Source organism: Balaenoptera borealis, assembly GCF_965194805.1.
Source record: "Balaenoptera borealis genome assembly, chromosome: 1".
In the NCBI taxonomy this organism is placed as follows: domain Eukaryota; kingdom Metazoa; phylum Chordata; class Mammalia; order Artiodactyla; family Balaenopteridae; genus Balaenoptera; species Balaenoptera borealis.
In genome coordinates, this window is record NC_138860.1 from 45,965,921 (window position 1) to 45,985,967 (window position 20,047).

At 36.1% G+C, this 20,047-nt stretch overlaps 1 protein-coding gene across 9 annotated transcripts in view; it reads right to left on the reverse strand.

Annotated features, from left to right (window-relative positions):
• The window catches only part of RNF2 (ring finger protein 2), a 95,423-nt gene that overhangs the window by 28,161 nt on the left and 47,215 nt on the right, over positions 1 to 20,047 (reverse strand). For 6 of the 9 annotated variants that reach the window (XM_082402029.1, XM_082402032.1, XM_082402031.1 and 3 more), the window contains exons 5-7: positions 13,918 to 14,190; positions 12,890 to 13,061; positions 10,515 to 12,536 (exon numbers count right to left, since the gene is read on the reverse strand). In XM_082402029.1, coding sequence (XP_082258155.1) covers positions 12,435 to 12,536; positions 12,890 to 13,061; positions 13,918 to 14,190 — 547 coding nt within the window. In that variant the 3' untranslated portion in view covers positions 10,515 to 12,434. Of the gene's footprint in view, positions 1 to 10,514; positions 12,537 to 12,889; positions 13,062 to 13,917; positions 14,191 to 20,047 lie in introns of those variants that run through there. The other 3 variants (XR_014247426.1, XM_082402036.1, XM_082402034.1) reach the window with 1 other exon arrangement.

Below are 20,047 nucleotides of genomic sequence, written 5' to 3' on the forward strand. Positions count from 1 at the left end.
GTAAAACTGGCAAATGAAAGGGCCAGGATCCAATCCCAGGCTGACTTCAGTACTCATGCTTTTAGCCACTTGGTGATCTACCTTTATTAAAGGAAATATAGACATACGTAAAGTTTGACTGTCAACTTTTGACTAAAGGCAGTTCCATAGAAAGTTCTGGAACAGAATTATTACAAAACTATGGTTAACCACTGGCCTACTGAGCATCTTCCATATCTGAAACCGTCAACCATTCATTATACTTTGGACTCAATTGATAGCAAAATCATTGCAAACAACATTTTGAAGATAACAGGTAAACTTGCATTAAATTCCAGAGCTCTCTCAGTAATCTGTCACAACTTGAAAATCTCAATACATTTGATAAGAATGTGCTCAACCCTGTAAAGATTCTATTTTATACTTTCAAAGATAAAAGTTCATGTTTTAGAGATAGAAAGGATCATAGGCAACATCAACCCCTTCATCTTACAGAAGACACCGCTAATGGGGTAGAGGAACTAAGACACTTGGCCATGGTTACATCAGATTCACGTACAGAAATGAGATCAGAAGGTAAATTTTTTTTTTTTACCAAAGTAGTACATATACATTATTTCACAAGTTAAATAAATTCTTAGAGGTGGAAGGAGTGGGCCAAAGATCCACTCCTTATTTCTACATAATATACCAACAGTACTCTTATTTTCAATTTTGAATTTTCAATTCAGTCAATTTTAGGCACCACCTATTAAATTCCTATATACTAAATACTGTACAAGATGAGGATATAATTTTCTTATACTATTTTTGAGATGACTGGTACTATGGTTTTTTACCTCTTTGAACATGTGCATGTGTTTTCTCCTTTCTGGATCTTTCAGAATCCTTTTATCACATGCTCCTGTCCTTGGTATGCAGCTTCTTACTATTCTTTGTGCTAGGCACTCTCGGGGTCCTTTGAATCTGGAAACCCAGGTCCTTCACTTCTGAATCATTTTATTACGTTGTTTCTTCAATAATTTCCTCTCCATTTAACCTTTCCTCTCTTCCTAAAACTTTTTACAGTTAAATTTTGGGCCTTCTAGGTAGATTTTTAAACTTTTTTCTCTATTTTCCACCTTTCTGTTTACCACTTTCTGTGAGATGCATTTGACTTGCATTCCAATACTTCTGTTGGTCTTAAACATTTTTCCTATTGTATTGTATAATTTCCAAGTTCTTTTATTCTCGCATATTTCCTTTCAAAGATATTACTTTTAATTTGTGAATATAAGAGTTTGAGATTTTTTTTAAATAAATTTATTTATTTATTTTTGGCTGCATTGGGTCTTCGTTGCTGTGTGCAGGCTTTCTCTAGTTGCAGTGAGTGGGGGCTACTCTTCGTTGTGGTGCGCGGGTTTCTCATTGCGGTGGCTTCTCTTGTTGTGGAGCACGGACTCTAGGCACGCGATCTTCAGGAGTTATGGCACGCAGGCTCAGTAGTTGTGGCTCGTGAGCTCTAGAGCGCAGGCTCAGTGGTTGTGGCGCATGGGCTTAGTTGCTCCATGGCATGTGGGATCTTCTGGGACCAGGGCTTGAACCCGTGTCCCCTGCACTGGCAGATGGATTCTTAAACACTGCGCCACCAGGGAAGCCCCGAGTTTCTGAGATTTTAAAGTTGGGTTTTTTTCTGCTTCCTGCATTATCTTTTTCATTTTTTCATCTTTCATCAGTTTTGATCTGTTATAGTTTCAGTCTGTCTTTCATGTCAGAGGCTTTCCTCAAATGACTGGTGACTTGGGCTAGCTTCTTATATTTCAGTGTGCAAAGGTCTATTCAAGTCTATTTACTGGTGCACCATACTGCAAGGCGACTGAGAAAGTGCAACTTTTTTGTTTGGGTTACCCTCAAATGTCATTGTGGGTTTCTCCAAGCAGAATCCTCCAGTCTTCTACCTAGTGGTCATCAGAATGCCAGCATTCTGGGGACTTTGTATGGGAAGGGAACAGGGTCATCTCACCATTCAGGATGGGGTCCCCTCTGCTATGCCTGGTGTCCCAAGTCTCACACAGCTCTGGCTCATATTTTATAGAGAACCAATCACCCTTCTCCTGATGGGACAATGGAAAGGCAGTCTTCTAGTGGTGAGGATGGTTTCTGTGGATCCAAATACTCCTTATACACACATTTAACCAATCCAATTTTCATGCTCATTTTGTACCCTTATCTTTTCCAGCAGTCCAAGGGCTCCAATTTTTAAAGTTTTTGTGGACATTCCTGATCTTTCTTCATGCTGCTCTCTATCAGTTACCACTGACCATTCACCATCCATGTGAAAACATTCATCTTCCCAATGTGCTGACAGCTAACATCTGTCTCCAAAATCCTTATCTTTGACCTGTTGAGTTTATTCATTTTAAAAATGTATTCCTTTGGTATCATCTTAATGGAGTTTGGTTTAAACCAGGCAGTTTAAAATTTAATCCACTGACTAAACAGAAAAAGTACACTTTTAGAAAATAACTTTTACTTGCCAATTGAGCAGTACTTTCAATATATTTTTATTACTGGTCACCAAATGAATAAAATTTAGTCTAAGACTCTGGCCATCTTATGTTTTGCTAAAAGATTAATTTAGCGTAAGTTAGTAGTATGCTTTCATCTTTACCTTAGGAATTGCCTGCTAAATTGTGTCTAGGCCAATAACAAGCATTAGCCACTGTTATGGGCTGAACTGTTCCCCCCCCCACCCTCCCCAATTCATACTGAAGTCCTAACACCCTGAGTACTTCAGAATGACTGTATTTGGAGATAGCGTCTTTTAAGGGGTATAATTTAGATTCAGTGGGGTCACTGGAGATGGGCCCTAATCTGGTATGACTGGTGTCCTTTTAAGAAATTAGGACACACATGCACAGAGGAAGTACCACGTGATGACAAAAGGAGAAGATGTCATCAACAAACCAAGGAGAAAGGCAACAGAATAAACAATTCTGCCAACACCTTGATCTTGGAATTCTAACCTCCAGAACAGTGAGAAAATAAATTTCTGTTGTTTAAGCCATCTGTCTGTTCGTTATGGCAGACCTAGCAAACTAAAACAGCCACCTGGAGACTGGTATTAAGGGCTATACACAATGAAAGAATATCACTTAAGATTTTGAGGAGCTCATTTGAAAGAAATTTGGTATAACTTAAGAACACTGAAGAGAGCTCTTCAATTACATTCTGCTAAAATAATCACAGATTAGTTACACAACTCATTTATTTATTAAATCAATTCTTAATTAAATAAAATTACAAAAGGAAAATTGTGGTTTCTAGCTGTAAACTTTCAAATGTATAGCAGCTACAGGAGAATTTCTGTAACAGTAATAAAATGTATAGCCATATTCAAAAAGGTCACAGTTTTATACCAAATAAATCATCTGTGGTAAGAAAACATGCTGTTTGTAAGCATCAGAGTGCATCATTAAATGTTTAAGCTGGAAGCAACCTTAGACACCATCTAAGATACACCTCTAATTTTAACTGGGCCCAAAAGGCTACTAGGGTTAGACTAAGAGTATGCTGAATGGCACAGAAAGTTGTATCTGTAACTGAAGACCCATTTGTCTTCTATAAAGGGAGTCATTTTAAAAAATAACAACCTTATTGAGATATAAGACACTTAACCATAAGATGCACCCTTTTAAAGTATTATTTAAGGAACTGTTTCGGGGGGGGGTTTAAATATTCAGAGTTGTACAAGCATCACCAACTTTAGACTTACTAATTTTCATTCCCCCAAGAAGAAACCCCATAGCCATAATCTTCAATCCTTCTCCAGCCCTTAGCAATGACTAATCTATTTTCTGTCTGCCTATTCTGGGAAAATACTACTCCATCTTCCTAGAATCAGATGTCCTATATTAATCATTTTATATGTTGTTGGATTTGGCATGCTAGTAGGGCTTTTTGTTGTTGTTGTTTGAGATTCATGTCTGTATTCATAAGAAACACTGATCTGTAGTTTTCTTTTCTTGTGATGCCTTTGGTTTTGGTACCAGAGTAAATACTAGCCTCACAGAATGAGTTAGAAAGTATACTCTATTTTTTGCGAGAATTTACAAAGCACTGGTTTTAGTTCTGTAAACATTTGGTAGAATTCACCAGTGTAGTCATTTGGGTCTGGGCATTTTTCTCTGTGGGAAGTTGTTATTTTTTAAATTCAATCTATTATAAATCTATTCAGATTTTCAATTTGTTCTTGAGCCAGTTTCAGAGTTTGTGTCTTTATAGGAATTTGTCCATTTGACCTAGGTTACCTAATTTGTTGGCATACAACTGTTCATATTATTCCCTTATAATCATTTTTCTTTTTATAAGGTCAGTAGTTGATATCCTTCATTTCTGATTTTAGTAATCTGAGTCTTCTCTTCTCAACAGGTTTGTCAATTTTGTTGATGTTTTCAAAGAACCATCTTTTATTTTTTTGTTTTCCTATAACCTATTTCGGTTATTTCTGCTTCAATGTTTTCCCCCCCCTTATGCTTGTTTTGCGGTTAGTTTGCTCTTTACAGTCTTAAGGTGGAAGGTTAGGTTATTAGAGATTTCCTTGGCTAATATCTACACCTGTAATTTTCCCTCTAAGCACAGCATCCTATAAGTTCTACTATGTTGTGTCTTCATTTTCATGCACTTCAAAATATTTTCCAATTTGCTTTTTGATATTTCCTCCGACCTTTTTTAAGTATTGGTTAATTTCCACATATTTATGAATTAACGAAATTTCCTTCTGCTATTGAATTCTAATTTCATTTCATTGTAGCCAAAGTCCATAAACTGAATAATTTTTTCTTTTAATTTACTGAGGCTTGTTTTATGATCTAGCTTATCACCGACCCTGGAGAACATTCTATGTCCACTTGAGAATATGTATTCTACTATTGCTGGGTAAAGTTTTCTCTTGCTATGTTAGGTCTAGTTGGTTTACTGTGATGTTCAAGTCTATTTCCTTGTTGATCTGCTACCAAGTTAAACTGTCCACTATGAAAACAGGGTGTTGACTTCAACTATTATTGTTGAATTGTCTATTTCTCCCTTCAATTTTGCTGGTTTCTGCCTCATCTGGGAATGTATTTTAGGGTCCTGTTGTTTGGTGGACACATATTTACAATTGTTACATTTTCCTGAAGACTGGCTCTTTTATCATTATAAATGATTATGTCTCTACTAACAATTTTTGTCTTAAGGTCTCTTTTTTTTAATGAATTTATTTCTTTATTTTTGGCTGTGTTGGGTCTTCGTTGCTGCGCTTTCTCTAGTTGCGGGGAGCGGGGGCTGCTCTTTGTTGCAGTGCGCGGGCTTCTCATTGGGTGGCTTCTCTTGCTGCAGAACATGGGCTCTAGGCGCGTGGGCTTCAGGAGTTGTGGCACACGGGGTCAGGAGTTGTGTCTCGCGGGCTCTAGAGCACAGGCTCAGTAGCTGTGGTGCACAGGCTTTGTTGCTCCGCAGCATGTAGGATCTTCCCAGACCAGGGCTCGAACCCATGTCCCCTGCATTGGCAGGCAGACTCTTAACCACTGCGCCGCCAGGGAAGCCCAAGGTCTCTTTTGTCTAAAATTAGTATAGCTATTTAGGTTCTTTTGGTTACTGTTGATGTTTTCCACCCTTTTACTTTCAACCAATCTGTTTCTTTGAAACTAAACATGTCTCTTGTGGACAGCATATAGTTGCATGTTTTCAATCCATTCTGCCAACTGCCTTTTATTGGACTGTTTCGTCCATTCACATCCAATGTAATTCATGGTAAGAGGATTTGTATCTGCCAGTTTGCTTATCGTTTTCTCTGTTATGTCTTATTTCTCTATTCCTCTATTACAGCCTTCTTTTGTGTTAAATGTTAATTTCTTATATACCATTTTAATTCCTTTTACTGATTTTGGAGTTATTGTTTTAGTGGTTGTGCTAGGGATGATAACATCTTAATTTAAAATAATCTGACTGCAGATTAACACCAATTTAATTTCCATAGTCTATAAAACCTTTGCTCCAATATAGCTCTTCCCTCCTTGATGTTTTATGCTATTGCCATACAAATTACATCTATACACATTATAACCCAGTCAACAGTCTCATATTTATTACTGTATGTGGTTTTCTTTTAAATCAGAAGACCTTCAAATAAAAAGTACTATTGCAGACTGAATGTCTCTTCCCCAAACCCATTATGTAATGATAGCTGGAGGTTGGGCCTACGGGAGGTAATTAGGTTCAGATGAGGTCATGAGAGTGGGGCCCCATTATGGGACTAGTGTCCTTATAAGAAGAGAAAGAAACCAGAGCTCTCTCTACCATGCAGGGAAACAGTGATAAAGCAGCTGTCTACAAGCCAGGAAGAGGGCCCTCACCAGGAACTGAAGCTACCCACACCTCAATCTTGGACATCCCAGCCTCCAGAGCTACGAGAAACAAATGTATGCTGTTTAAGCCATCCAGTCTATGGTATTTTGTTATAGCAGCCCAAGCTAATACAAATATACTGTCCTTTATGTTTAATTATGTAGTTAACTTTACCAGTGCTACTTATTTGTGTGGATTCAACTTACTATCTAATGACCTTTCATTTCTGCCTAAAGGATTCTTTAGTATTTCTTGTAAGGCAGGCAGGTCTGCTAGTGACAAATTTGTTCTGTTTTTATGTGTGAACATCTTAATTTCTTTCATTTTTGAGGAATAATTTTGTGGCATACAGAATTCTAGGTGGACTGTCTTTTTCTTTCAGTGCTTTTTATGTCATGATTTCCCTCCATGATTTCCCATGAGAAGTGAGTTGTTAATCTTACTAAAGATACCTTGTATGCGATCACTTTTCTCTTGCTGCTTCTGAAAGTCTGTCTTACTTAGCATTAGTTAAGCTTCTGAGATGTGGGGATTCTTCTTCATAAAATTGTAAAGTTTTGGACAATTATTTCTTCAAATACACTTTGTGCCCCTTTCTCTCCTCTCCTTCTAGGACCCCCATTATGCTAATACACTTGACAGTGTCCCACAGATCTCTGCAGCTTTTTTCCCCTTCATTCCTTTTTTTTTAATTTAATTTTTATTTTATATTGGGGTATAGTTGATTTACAATGTTGTGTTAGTTTCTATTCCTTTCCTTTTTTTCTGATAGGACACTCTCAATTGATACCTCTTTATACCTCTGTTCAAGTTTGTTGAATATTTCTACCAGTTCAAATCTGCTTTTGAGGCCCTCTGCTGAATTTATTTCACTTGTTATATTTTTCCAATACAGGATTTCTATTTGGTTCTTTTATCGTAATTTCTCTTTATTGTTATTCTCTATTTAGTGAAAAATTATCCTCAAATTTAGCTTTTAAGATATAGTTTCTTTTAGTTCTTTGAACATGCTTTTAAAAGCTAACAAAGTTTTTGCTTAATGAGTCAAACATCTGGGCTTCCTCCCAGACACTTTGTTTCTTTGCATGTCTTGTAAATTTTTGTTGAGACTAGACGTTTAATATAATGTGGCAACTCTGAACAACAGAATCCCTTCCCTCCCCAGGGTTTGTTGTGTTTGCTATTGTTAGTGAACTTCTTGGACTAATTCTGTAAAGTCTGCATTCTTTGCTGAGTGTGACCACTATATTCTGTTTTGTTAGCTTAGAAGTCAGCTAATGATTGGACAGAAATCTCCTTAAATGCCTTCAAACAATAACTCTCCTAGCATTGAAGAAGTGCTCTGTGAATGTGTTGGGATAGGCCTTCAACACTCCAACATGCAGTTTACAACTCTGCCCTAGCCTTCACTTCCTACTTGCAGAGCCTCAAGTTCTGTCACAGGTGAGAATGGTGCCTTCTTCATTTTTCTCTTGGGCATGCATACAGCCTTGCGCATGTGGCCTTCTAGATTCCCAGGAATATGCTGGAGCTTTTCAAAGTCCTCTACAGGTATGTCATTCCTCAGCTTTTCCTTTTGTTTTTTGGTCAGTGTCTTTTTAGCCCCAATTGTTATCACTGCCTCAGGCAGCTTCTATGGTAAACAACTGCAGCTGCTTTTCACAAACAGGCTGAAGACAGAGCTGTTTGCACACAGCGAGTAGAGTCAGGTTAAATAAAGACAAGCTCTGAGAATAGAGCTTTTCAGTGAGGTACCAGACAGGTCAAATAGTGATAGTTCTCTGGGGTGGACTTTTTGGTTAGTTTCAAGTCCCCTCCAGTGGCAACTAGGCTGCTGGTTTTAACAGCTACCATAGTTGCAAGGCTACTTGTTTTCAAGGCTACCCTGGAACTAAGGAAAGATAGACAGGGCAATATAAAATGTTACAAACCAACTTGCCCATTGCGGGTGGGTGCTGGAGAAACAAAAAAGAATTGCCCAAGGTCAAATGATGACCTTGGCATCACCTGCCCAAGGCTAGTGATGCATGGAATTTAAATCCAGGCAGATTGCATTGGAATTTTGGAATTTAAATCCAGACTCTAAAGCAGGGTTCTTAAGCAGTATAACACATACACACACACACACACACACACACACACACACACACACACACACACACAAGTTACAAAATATATTGTTACGGTTTCTGTTGAATAAGTGCTTTTTAGACTATTGGCAGCCTTTAGTTAATTTTTAGAGTTCTGACAAAGTTGATTTTGACAACTTTTAGTGTTCTCATTGCTTTTATGGAACATCAGATTTTCAGAGGTCCTTACTCCATTAAGTTCTCAAAGAAGCCATTTTTATAATTACAACAATGGAACACTAATTACTATTCCTTTCTAATAATCATGTTTCTAAGACTTAGAAAACCAAATATTTCTAACTAGAAATGTGATGGGAATTCAAAACAGACACCTCTTCTCATCTGGAATTTTAATTATTTCTTGTTTAGTTGTCCAAGTCAGAATCCTAAGGCTCAATTTTCTTAAATGTACAAGTGAAATATTGTCTTCCCCAGCATTAAGATTTAAAATGATAATGTAAAACTAATCACAAAGCTACAATAATCAAAACTGACTGGTACTGGCAAAAGAACAGTCATACAGACCAATGGAATATGACCTCAGAAATAAACCATGACATATAAGGTCAATTAATTTTCATCAATTGAAAATTAATTAATTAAGGCTGCCAGGACCATTCAATGGAGAAAGGGCAGTCTTTTCAACACATGTTGCTGGGGAAACTGGATATCCAAATGCAAACAAAGCTGAATCCTTACCTTTCGCCATATACAAAACTCAAAATGGATCAAAGATCTAAACTCTTGGCGGAAAATCTTCATGATACTGGATTTGGCAATGCCTTCTTGGATATGACACCAAAAGAACAGGCAACAGAAAGAAAAACTGGACTTCATCAAAATTAAAAACTTTGGTACATCAAAGGACACTACTGAAAGAGTGAAAATGCAACCCACAGAACGGGAGAAAATATCTGTAAATCATATATCTGATGACAGATTAATATCCAGAATATATCAAGAACTCCTACAACACACACAGAAAAACAATCCAATTAAAAATGGGCAAAAGACTTAAACAGACTTTTCTCCACAGAAGATATATACAAATGGCTAATAAGCACATGAAAAGATGCTTAGCATCACAAGCCATTAGGGAAATGCAACCAAAACCACAATGAAATAACACTTTACATCCATCACAACAGCTATTAAAAACAAAAACAAAAATAACAAGTGTTAGTTAGGATGTGGAGAAAGTGGAATCCTTCTACATTGCTGGAGGAATTACAAAATGGTGCAGCCACTGTGGAAAAGTTTGCAGTTCCTCAAAAAATTAAATATAGAATCACCATGTGATTCAACAACTTCACTCCCAGGTATATACTCAAAAGAATTTAAAGCAGGGACTCACACAGATACTTGTACAAAAATGGTCATAGCAGCATTATTCACAACAGCAAAAAGTGTCCAGCAATCTAAGGGCCCATCAACAGATGAATGGATAAACAAAATGTGGTATATTCATACAGTGGAATATTATTCAGCCATAAAAAGGAATAAAATTCTGATACATGCTACAACATGGATGAATCTTAAAACCATTATGCTATGAGAAATAAGACACAAAGGACAAATACTGCATGATTCCACATATATAAGGTGCCTAAAATAGTCAAAGTCAAAGAAAGAAAGTAGAACAGAGTTTACCAGGAGCTGGGGGTAGGAGTGGTAATGTGGAATTATCATTTAACAGGTACAGAGTTTCTGACTGGGATAACAGTTCTGGAAATAGATAGTGGTGATGGTTATACAACATTGTGAATGTATCTTAATGTCACTGAATTAACTGTATGGTTAAAATGATAAATTAGGTTATATATATATTTTACCATAATAAATTTTTAAATGATAATGTATTATCCAAAGGTCCTATTTAGTGAGCCTTTTGTTCCTCAGGTGAGACGGTGGTTATAGAAGTTACTTAGATAATAAATACTTTATGAAATGGCTGGTAGTTAATAGTAAATAGTACCCACCCTCCAAAACACACACACACATACACATACATACACACACACAACACTACACACTCAATGCTCTTATCAAATACCTATAATTATATTTTTCAAAGGATTACACATCCAATAAATTCACTAATGATGCAAAGAATTTACATCCTCCCATACTGACAGATAAAAACACATACATTCTCCAAGCACAAAGCTTATATTCACAAATAACTTTTTGCTTAAAGACAAATTTCAATTAATAATCACAATGGGAATTTAGTTATTTAATGCAACCACTAACCTAATGTCACCAATAAAATCTAAGCAGTTATATCACAAAACCAGGGTTATATTCAGTGGACATGCATTAATAATCTATACAATTTAACGTTATACAAGAAAAGGAACTGAATACAAAATTTCCCTTGATTTTTGGTGGTTTTCAAATTTCATGGCACAGATTCCCAAGGTAAAAACAGATTTTAAATATTTTCAATAAAATGGTAAAAAAATTGAACAAGCCTTTTAATTTTCATATTGGAGTGAAGATTTAAAATATCAAGCTGGCCCCAATCTGTCAAAAATGACAGGTAAATATTTACAATGACTAGACAGGCTTTAGTTACAATGGTATTAGAGGATGACTCTCCCCTGGCAAAAACCTTTTATGGTTAATTCTCAATGCAAACATGTTTTTGTAAATATTGTGATAATATAAACTTGGAAACATACCTGGAATCAGGACAGGGACGAAAAATAAAACGCAAGTCAATCTTATTTCTGACCTGTAATCATAAAGCCTTTTGGCTCTAAACACCAAACACTGTCCTTCAATATAAAACTAAATTAAGAAGAGTAGAACAACTTTACCATGCTGGCTGACATTCTTCTACAGAATTATCTTTCACTACACATCAAGGCAGGGCTCAAGCTCCATTAACTTGCTTCTCTAGAAAGAGTATAATTAGCAGAGCACCAAATTTATAAACTGATATGGCAACCCAAAACGCTAAACACACTTTTCAAACAGAAGCAAATTTTTCCCCATTGTTACTTCTATGTGCCATGTTATTTTTGAAACTTATGTGGCTACCAATAAGAAAAGAATTAGGGAAGCTTTGAACATATCTTGTACTTTTCATCAAGGCTAAAGTGCAAAATATCTCCATGTCTCTGGTATTTTAATAGGAAAAAACATAACACATAATAAAGGAACTGAGATGACAGTAGAACTAAATGCAAAAAAAGACTTCTTTAAATATACACTTGAAGACTACATAAGACCAATTTAATTTTTGTTTCTTCAATGAAATCTGTGAATGAACCAAGTTCTCACAGAACTTGAGATCTTGTTTGGTTCTCTTTCCCAGGATCAGAAATTCCAAAATTAGAGAGAAAAAAATGGAAGAAAATAACATTGCATGACAATGGACACTAAGTTCATAAAGAACTTTTTTTTTTAAATGAGATATTATGGAAGAAAACACCATGAAAATAATAATCCTATGAGAATTGTTTTTTACGCACAGTAAATTTGAGCCTTGGTCTTCATGAAGATACTACAGCTTATATAGAAAACTATAAATATACAAGACTCAAGGAAAAAAAGTCAAAATACATATTATTTAACATTCTGTAGGCCTAAAAAACTTTTGAAGGGAGGGGAAAGGACGGCCAACTGAATCTTCACTTAAGAATACAGAACTATGAAAAATTCCTGGGTCAAAAGCTCCAAGATGCTCCAAATGGAACCACACTTTGTGAAAACATACATCCTAGATATAGTTTTAAAAGGAAAGAAAAAGTACTGAATAACTGCAGTCCCTTCCAAAAAAGGATATCTTAAATTAAGGGGAAAAGATTCTAATAGTGTAAACGAATCTGGCTCAGAAAGAAAACTGAACAACATATCCAATGTTCTGTCCATAAAAGTAATGACGGTACATCTTTAATATTAAAGAAATAGGCTATAAAAAAGTTCATTCTCAGAATTGGTTTTAGTAAAAGCTCATTTGTGCTCCTTTGTGGGTGCATAATAAAGTTCCATGGGTTTGTTCACCTTCCAGTATTTCTCACTGACCAATTCCAAAGAAAAAGAGCCATTTAACACCTAAAACAAAACAAAACAAAACAAAACAAAAAAAAAAAAGAAAGAATTATGAAAACTGCTCAAAGCACAAAATTGTGAGATGGAACAAACATAAAAGTCCATCTTAGCACAACACTGTAAAACAACTATACCCCAATTAAAACAAAAGTCCATCTTAAAAAAAATCTTAAGATAAACTTGTTGTCACTTATACTATTCATAAAAGAACAAAGGATGTATCAAGTTAACTACCTGTTGCAATTTCTCCTTCTTCCAGGGTCTGTACCATTTTATTAGGCCCCACCCCACAACCTGCCACTCTCAGATGATCAATGTACTCCCAATTTCAACAGCCTATTATTTTAAATACTTACAGTGAACTGGCCACTGGCTGTTGCTATGTAAATGGTATACTGCTTCTCACTGGCTGTATCAAGGTTCATCTGGTTTGATTCTCCTTTGCTTCGAAGTTCTTCTAAAGCTAACCTCACAGCCAGATACTTGGATAAGTGATCAACAGTGGCATTACCTGAAGTCTTTATGTATCTGGAAAAATAAATCATTAAAACCTTAATTTCTAGATTAGTGGTAAAACATACATAAATTATAAAACTAATACATTTCCAAAAAGGTATATAAAATGTAAAATGTCTCAATTACTGACAAAATAACATCAGAAATTTATTCCTCTATTATCTAAAAATTTCTTATCGAAAAGGTACAGAAACAGGAGAAGTACAAGCTCACTATCTACCAGGCCATGAAAGCTCTACCTACCTTGCCATCCATAAAATATGACATAAAATGACAAGAATCAAGTAGAAATAACACTGTACTGAGAGGAAAAAAAAGAACATACCCCTCAACCCCAATGATCAGAGTTTTGAGTCTACAGCAGCAAGAAGAATACTAAGAATATGAGCAAATTTCTTCTTGTCTAAGAATTAATAAATTTTAGGTTTTTAAGACTAAGCACTGAAGTGCTAATCGTTTTTCAAAGCATCGTATACCATTTACTCACTCACTCAACAAATATTTGATGCGTATACGCACTCAAGGGCAGGCTCTCTAGAGTTATATAGCGGTAAAGCAGCCATCCTGGCCAGCATGAATTTTAGAGCCTACTGGCACCGGAGCATCATTGTTAAGAAATTTAAATGATCCTTTCTCCTCCTCTACCTAGAAGGGTCATTCCTTTCAGATATGCAACTGTGGGTGGGAAGCACATGAGGAAAGACGAAAACAACAATGCAGGCAGCGAAAATATCCAACCAAACCCTGGCAATCAATGGGATGACAAATATCACCCTTAATTCTTATCTAAAATTGCCTTTTAACTCCTTAACATTCTAAATTCTAACATTCTAAATTCAGATAATATGAAACTAATCCACACGCTTACCTTGTCTGTGCACTGTCATCTTTTTCCATAAGTGTGGGATGAGGCCTGAATACTAATTCAATTTCACTAGCACCATCCATTACTGGATCAATTGCCACTGCTGCATTGTTATTATCAAGCTCAAGCCCAGAATCATCAGATGTTTTGGTCCGTTTGTTACTAGGTCCTGCTTCCTGATTGCTATGTGTGGATGCATTACTACAGTGAGAACTGTCTCCATTGTCTTCTGCTCCACTACCATTTTCAATCTGTTGTTTCTTGCCTCGCTGTAATCTAGTTAAGGAAAACAAAACAAAACAAAAAACCGGGTTGCATGAAATCTTCATTTAGGCCTTTTCAATGCATCAACTTCGAAGTATGTTTACTGAATTTACTAAATTCTAAGTTCCCTGGTGGCCTAGTGGTTAGGATTCCGGGCTTTTACTGCCATGGCCCGGGTTCAATCCCTGGTCGGGGAACTGAGATCCCACAAGCCGCGCAGCGTGGCCAAAAAAAAAAAAAAAACCCCAAAAACTAAATTCTAAAAACATCTTGATAACTGAATTTGCTCTAAGTTGAATAATGTCATTTATTTCCCACATGTCCCTGAAAGGTCTAGGGAATGTCACTCATACACAGGCAAACATTTGAATAAATTAAACAAATGTTTATATTCCCTTAAAAATTTTCTTTATTGATTATAGGAATTATTGGCAAATACTTATATTTTGATAATTTCCTTTATTATGAAATTTTAAATCTAAAGAAAGGCATAATTCAGTTATGAAAAATTTACAGTTCTGAGGGAAGATATTTATGCCTTTTTAATTAGAATTTCTTAAGGAAGCAGGATTTAAGAGGAATGGTAAGCACTACCTGCCCGCTGCTGACCTCACCCAAAGTCTGCTAATGCAATGCAAAATTATTCCAATGCAGAAGATGAGATGGTATCTAAATATGGAGCATAAATACAGAAGCAGCTCTCTAACAAGCTCAAATACTAAAAACCAGTACTGGGCAAGGTACTTTGTGTATACACCTTATTTACCCATCAAAACAACTATCAAGGCAGTTAACGTTATTATCATTTCATAAGTGAGAAAAACCAATGAAACTGAGGTCCAAGGCCCATGGTTATAAGCTAGTAAGCACCAGAACCAGAGGAAGAACATGATACACATTCTTTCTACCATATGTATTGCCTCTCCAGCTGTATATACAAGAAAAAAGGAGGGAATATGTGATGAAAAAGAAATATGAAAGAACGACATGCACTTCTAAGAACAGTGTCATTACTACATTTTTATTGCCAGAACAAGGAAATAATAGCCCACTGTTTGGGAAAGATGCTCAAGAACTTTTTTTTTAAATTGAACTATAGTTGATTTACAATTCTGTGTTAGTTCTGGGTGTACAGTAAAGTAAGTTATACACACACATACATATATACATACATATGTATATAAAATTCTTTTTCAGATTCTTTTCCATTATAGGTTATTACAAGATATTGAATATAGTTTCTTATGCTATATACAGTAAATCCTTGTTGTTTATCTATTTCATATATAGTGGTGCGTATCTGTTAAACCCATACTCCTCTAATTTATCCCTCCGCCTCCCCTTTTCCCCTTTGGTAAATATAAGTTTGTTCTCCATGTCCATGAGTCTGTTTTGTAAATAAGTTCATGTGTATTATTTTTTAGATTCCACATATAAGTGATATCATATAGTTGTCTTTCTCTGTCTGACTTACTTCACTCAGTATGATAATCTCCACTTTTGCTACGAATGACAGTATTTCATTTTTTATGGCTAATATTCCAGAGTGTGTGTGTGTGTGTGTGTGTGTGTGTGTGTGTGTGTGTGTGTGTGTGTGTGTACGTACCACACCTTCTTTATCCATTCATCTGTTATGGACACTTAGGTTGCTTCCATGTCTTGACTAATGTAAACAGTGCTACGATGAACATTGGGATGCATGTATCTTTTCAAATTAGTTTCCACCTTTTCGGGATATATGCCCCGGAGTGGGACTGCCGGATCATATAGTAACTCTATTTTTAGTTTTTTAAGAAACCTCCATACTGTTCTCCATAGCTGCACCAATTTACATTTCCACCAACAGTGTAAGAGGGCTGGCTCCATTTTCTCCACACCTTCTCCAGCATTTATTATTTGTAGACTTTTTGATGATGGCCATTCAGATCAGAGTAAGGTGATACCTCATTGTAGTTTTTATTTGCATTTCTCTAATAATCAGTGATGTTGAGCATCTTTTCATGTGCCTGCTGGCTACCTGTATGTCTTCTTTGGAGAAATGCCTATTTAGGTCTTCTGTCCATTTTTTGATTGGGTTGTTTGATTTTTGATACTGAGTTGTATGAGGTGTTTATATATTTTTGAAATTAAGCCCTTGTCAGTGTCATCATTTGCAACTATTTTCTCCCAGTCCGTACATTGTCTTTTTGTTTTGTTTATGGTTTCCTTTGCTGTGCAAAAGCTTGTAAGTTTGATTAGGTCTCATTTGTTTACTTTTGCTTTTATTTATTTTGCCTTGGGAGACTGATCTAAAAAAATATTGCTACAATTTACATCAGAGAATGTTTTGCCTATACTCTCTTCTAGGAGTTTTATCGTGTCATGTCTTATATTTAAGTCTTTAAGACATTTTTAGTTTATTTTTGTGTATGGTGTGAAGGAATGTTCTAACTGCATTGATTTACATGTGGCTGTCCAGCTTTCCCAACACCACTTGCCAAAGAAACTCTTTTCTCCATTGTATATTCTTGCCTTCTTTGTCAAAGATTAGTTGACCACAGGTTGTGTGGGTTTATTTCTGGGCTCTTTATTCTGTTCCACTGATCTGTATGTCTGTTTTTGCACCAGTACCATGCTGTTTTCGTACCTCTAGCTTTGTAGTCTTGTCGGAAGTCTGGGAGGGTTATGCCTCCAGCTTTGTTCTTTTTCCTCAGGACTGCTTTGGCAATTCTAGGTCTTTTGTGGTTTGATATAAATTTTAGGATTATTTATTCTAGTTCTGTGAAAAATGTCATGGGTAATTTGATAGGGATAGCATTAAATGTGTAGACTGCTTTGAGTAGTATGCCCATTTTAACAATATTAATTCTTCCAATTCAAGAACATGGGATGTCTTTCCATTTCTTTGAATCATCTTCTATTTCCTTTATCAATTTTATAGTTCTCAGCATATAGGTCTTTTACTTCCTTGGCTAAATTTATTCCTAGGGTTGTTTTTTTTTTTTTGACGCAATTTTAAACAGGATTGTTCTGTTTTGTTACTTTCTCTTTCTGATATTTCGTTGTTAGTGTAAAGAAATGCAACAGATTTCTGTATATTAATCTTGTATCCTGCTACTCTGCTGAATTCATTTATTAGTTCTAATAGTTTTTGTGTGGAGTCTTTACGGTTTTCTATCGAGTATTATGTCATTTGCATATAATGACAATTTTACCTCTTCCCTTCCTATTTGGATACCCTCCCTCCCTCTCTTTCTTTTTTTTTTGACTGCTGTGGCTAGGACTTCCAATACCATGTTGAATAGAAGTGGTGAGAGTGAGCATCCTTGCTTAGGAAAGATGCTCAAGAACTTTTTTTTTTCCCAAAAAGATAAAATACTGTTTATGAAATCTATACAGCATTTCAAAATTAAGAGGGGGTGACTAATATGTTAATTGACAAAACTATGATTCAAAAATATATGAACACTGGGACTTCCCTGGTGGCACACTGGTTAAGAATCTGCCTGACAATGCAGGCAACACAGGTTCGATCCCTAGTCCTAGAAGATCTCACACGCCGCATAGCAACTAAGCCCGTGTGCCACAACTACTGAGCCTGTGCTCTAGAGCCCGCGAACCACAACTACTGAGCCTGCACACCACAACTACTGAAGCCCGCACGCCTAGAGCCCCTGCTCTGCAACAATAGAAGCCACCGCAACGAGAGAAGCCACCACAATGAGAAGCACGCACGTTGCAATGAAGAGTAGCCCCCGCTCACCGCAACTAGAGAAAGCCTGCACGCAGCAACAAAGACCCAACGCAGCCAAAAATAAATAAATTTATAAAAAAATAATAACGTGAACACATACAATGGAATATTAGTCTTAAAAAGGAAGGAAATTCTGCAGGTGCTACAACATGGATAAACTTTGAAGACATTAAGCCAATCACAGAAAGACAAATACTGTATGATTCCACATATATGAGGTATTTAAAGTAATCAAAATCACAGAAACACAAAGTAGAATGGTGCTTACCAGGAGCTGAGGAGAGGAGGAAGAAATGAGGAACTGTCGCTTAATGGGTACAGAGTTTGTTTTATAAGATGAAAAGAGTTCTGGAAATTGGTTGTACAACTGTGTGAATGTACTTACAATACTGCACTGTATATTTAAAAATGTTGAATATGGTAAATTTTATGTTTTTTATCATAATTTTCTACTGTGATATGGAAAGACCAAAATAATGAAACAAACAAAAAACTCAACAGGGTTACTTGTCTAATGTATTTATTTTTACCTCACCCTTCTTTCCAAAGAACAGAGCTAGATTAATGTAATTTCAGGCAGCATTCACAAAATAATGTTCAGATAATGGAGGTAGATCAAAAGCCTATCATATCCTGCATTTATCAAATCATAACCATAACACTACATACTGTTCTAGAGACAGCATTTCAAGAATTATACACCAACAAACTTGAATGTCATATGAGGAATAAAAGAAATTAGGAATGTAAATATTTAGCCTTTAGAGGAGCATATAAGAATGTATATTTATATGAAATTATCTGAGGACTAGTAGATAGAAGCAGAATCTGAAATAAGTATAGAATCCAACATAAGTATTTTGACAAAGACACATCAAGACTGCTACACACAAAAGACTAATTTTAATTCAATATAAGGGAAGAACTTTTAAAAAATATATATTCATACAAAACTATTTACTTATTTACTTTAAGCCAAACGTAGTTCTATGTACTGGTGTTATAAGAATCAATAATACTCACACAGTCTCTACCCTCTTAGGGCTTATATTATTCTAGTACAGCAAATAACACACACATGTTCAGAGAATGATAAGCGCTATGAAGAAAAATGGGGCAGAGACGGTAAGAAAGTATGGAGTCCTGGGGTGGAAGACGGGAACTTAGCAGACACCTGAAGAATGAGTGTGTGCCATGTGGACTATCTAGAAGAAGAGGGTTCCTGAAACAGAGAGCAGTAAGTATAAAGGCCCTCAGGCAGAAACAAGCTTGCTAAGTCTCAAAAACAGCCAAGAAGCTTTAATAAAGTTATTAATAAATGAAAAAAAGCTTCTATCACATATTCCCACCACTAGAAATGTTCAAGTAAAATCAAAGGTCTATCTATAAAGGATTTTACGAAGGGGATTCTTTCTCCTGGTAAAAGACTAAAAGTTTGCTCTTCAGAACCACTTCTGGAACCTTTGAAATACGAATGCCTGTACCCCAATCAAAGATTCTGATTTACTTAGTCTGGAGTGATACCTTTGAGGCCCTAGGATTTAAAAGCTTTCCAAGTGATTCTGATATTCAGCCAAGGTGAAAGCCACTAGATTGGGATGTGGCTTTATTGGTGGCTGGCTTTATTGGGATGTGGCTTTGGAAGATGCTGACTCTCCCTGAGGCCTAAACATATTAGGAGATGTCAGAGCAGAAAAGAGAATAGGGGTGAGGAAAGTGCTCAGATTACATAGGGTCTTGGAAGCTATCATTAAAGTCTTTTAACCTGAATGTGAATAGAAGTTATTAGAGGCTTCAAAGCAAAGGAGAACTATGACCTGACTTCCAATTTATCACTCTGGCTGCTGTGCTGAGAACAGACAATGTGGAGGTAAGCACGGAAAGTTGAAAGACCAATTAGCAGGCTGTTTCAACACTTTCAAATGAAAGATGGTGGTTGCCTAGACCAATCTGGATATATTATGGAAAAAGCTAAAAATATATTTATTCACAAACTGGAACACAGACTGGGAAAAAAGAGAGAGGTTAAAGGTAACTCCGAAGTTTTTGGCTAAAGCAAGTAGGATGATGGAGTTGCCATCAACTAAAATGAGCAAGAATGAAGAGAAGTAGGGGCTAAGAATTACAAGTTCAGTA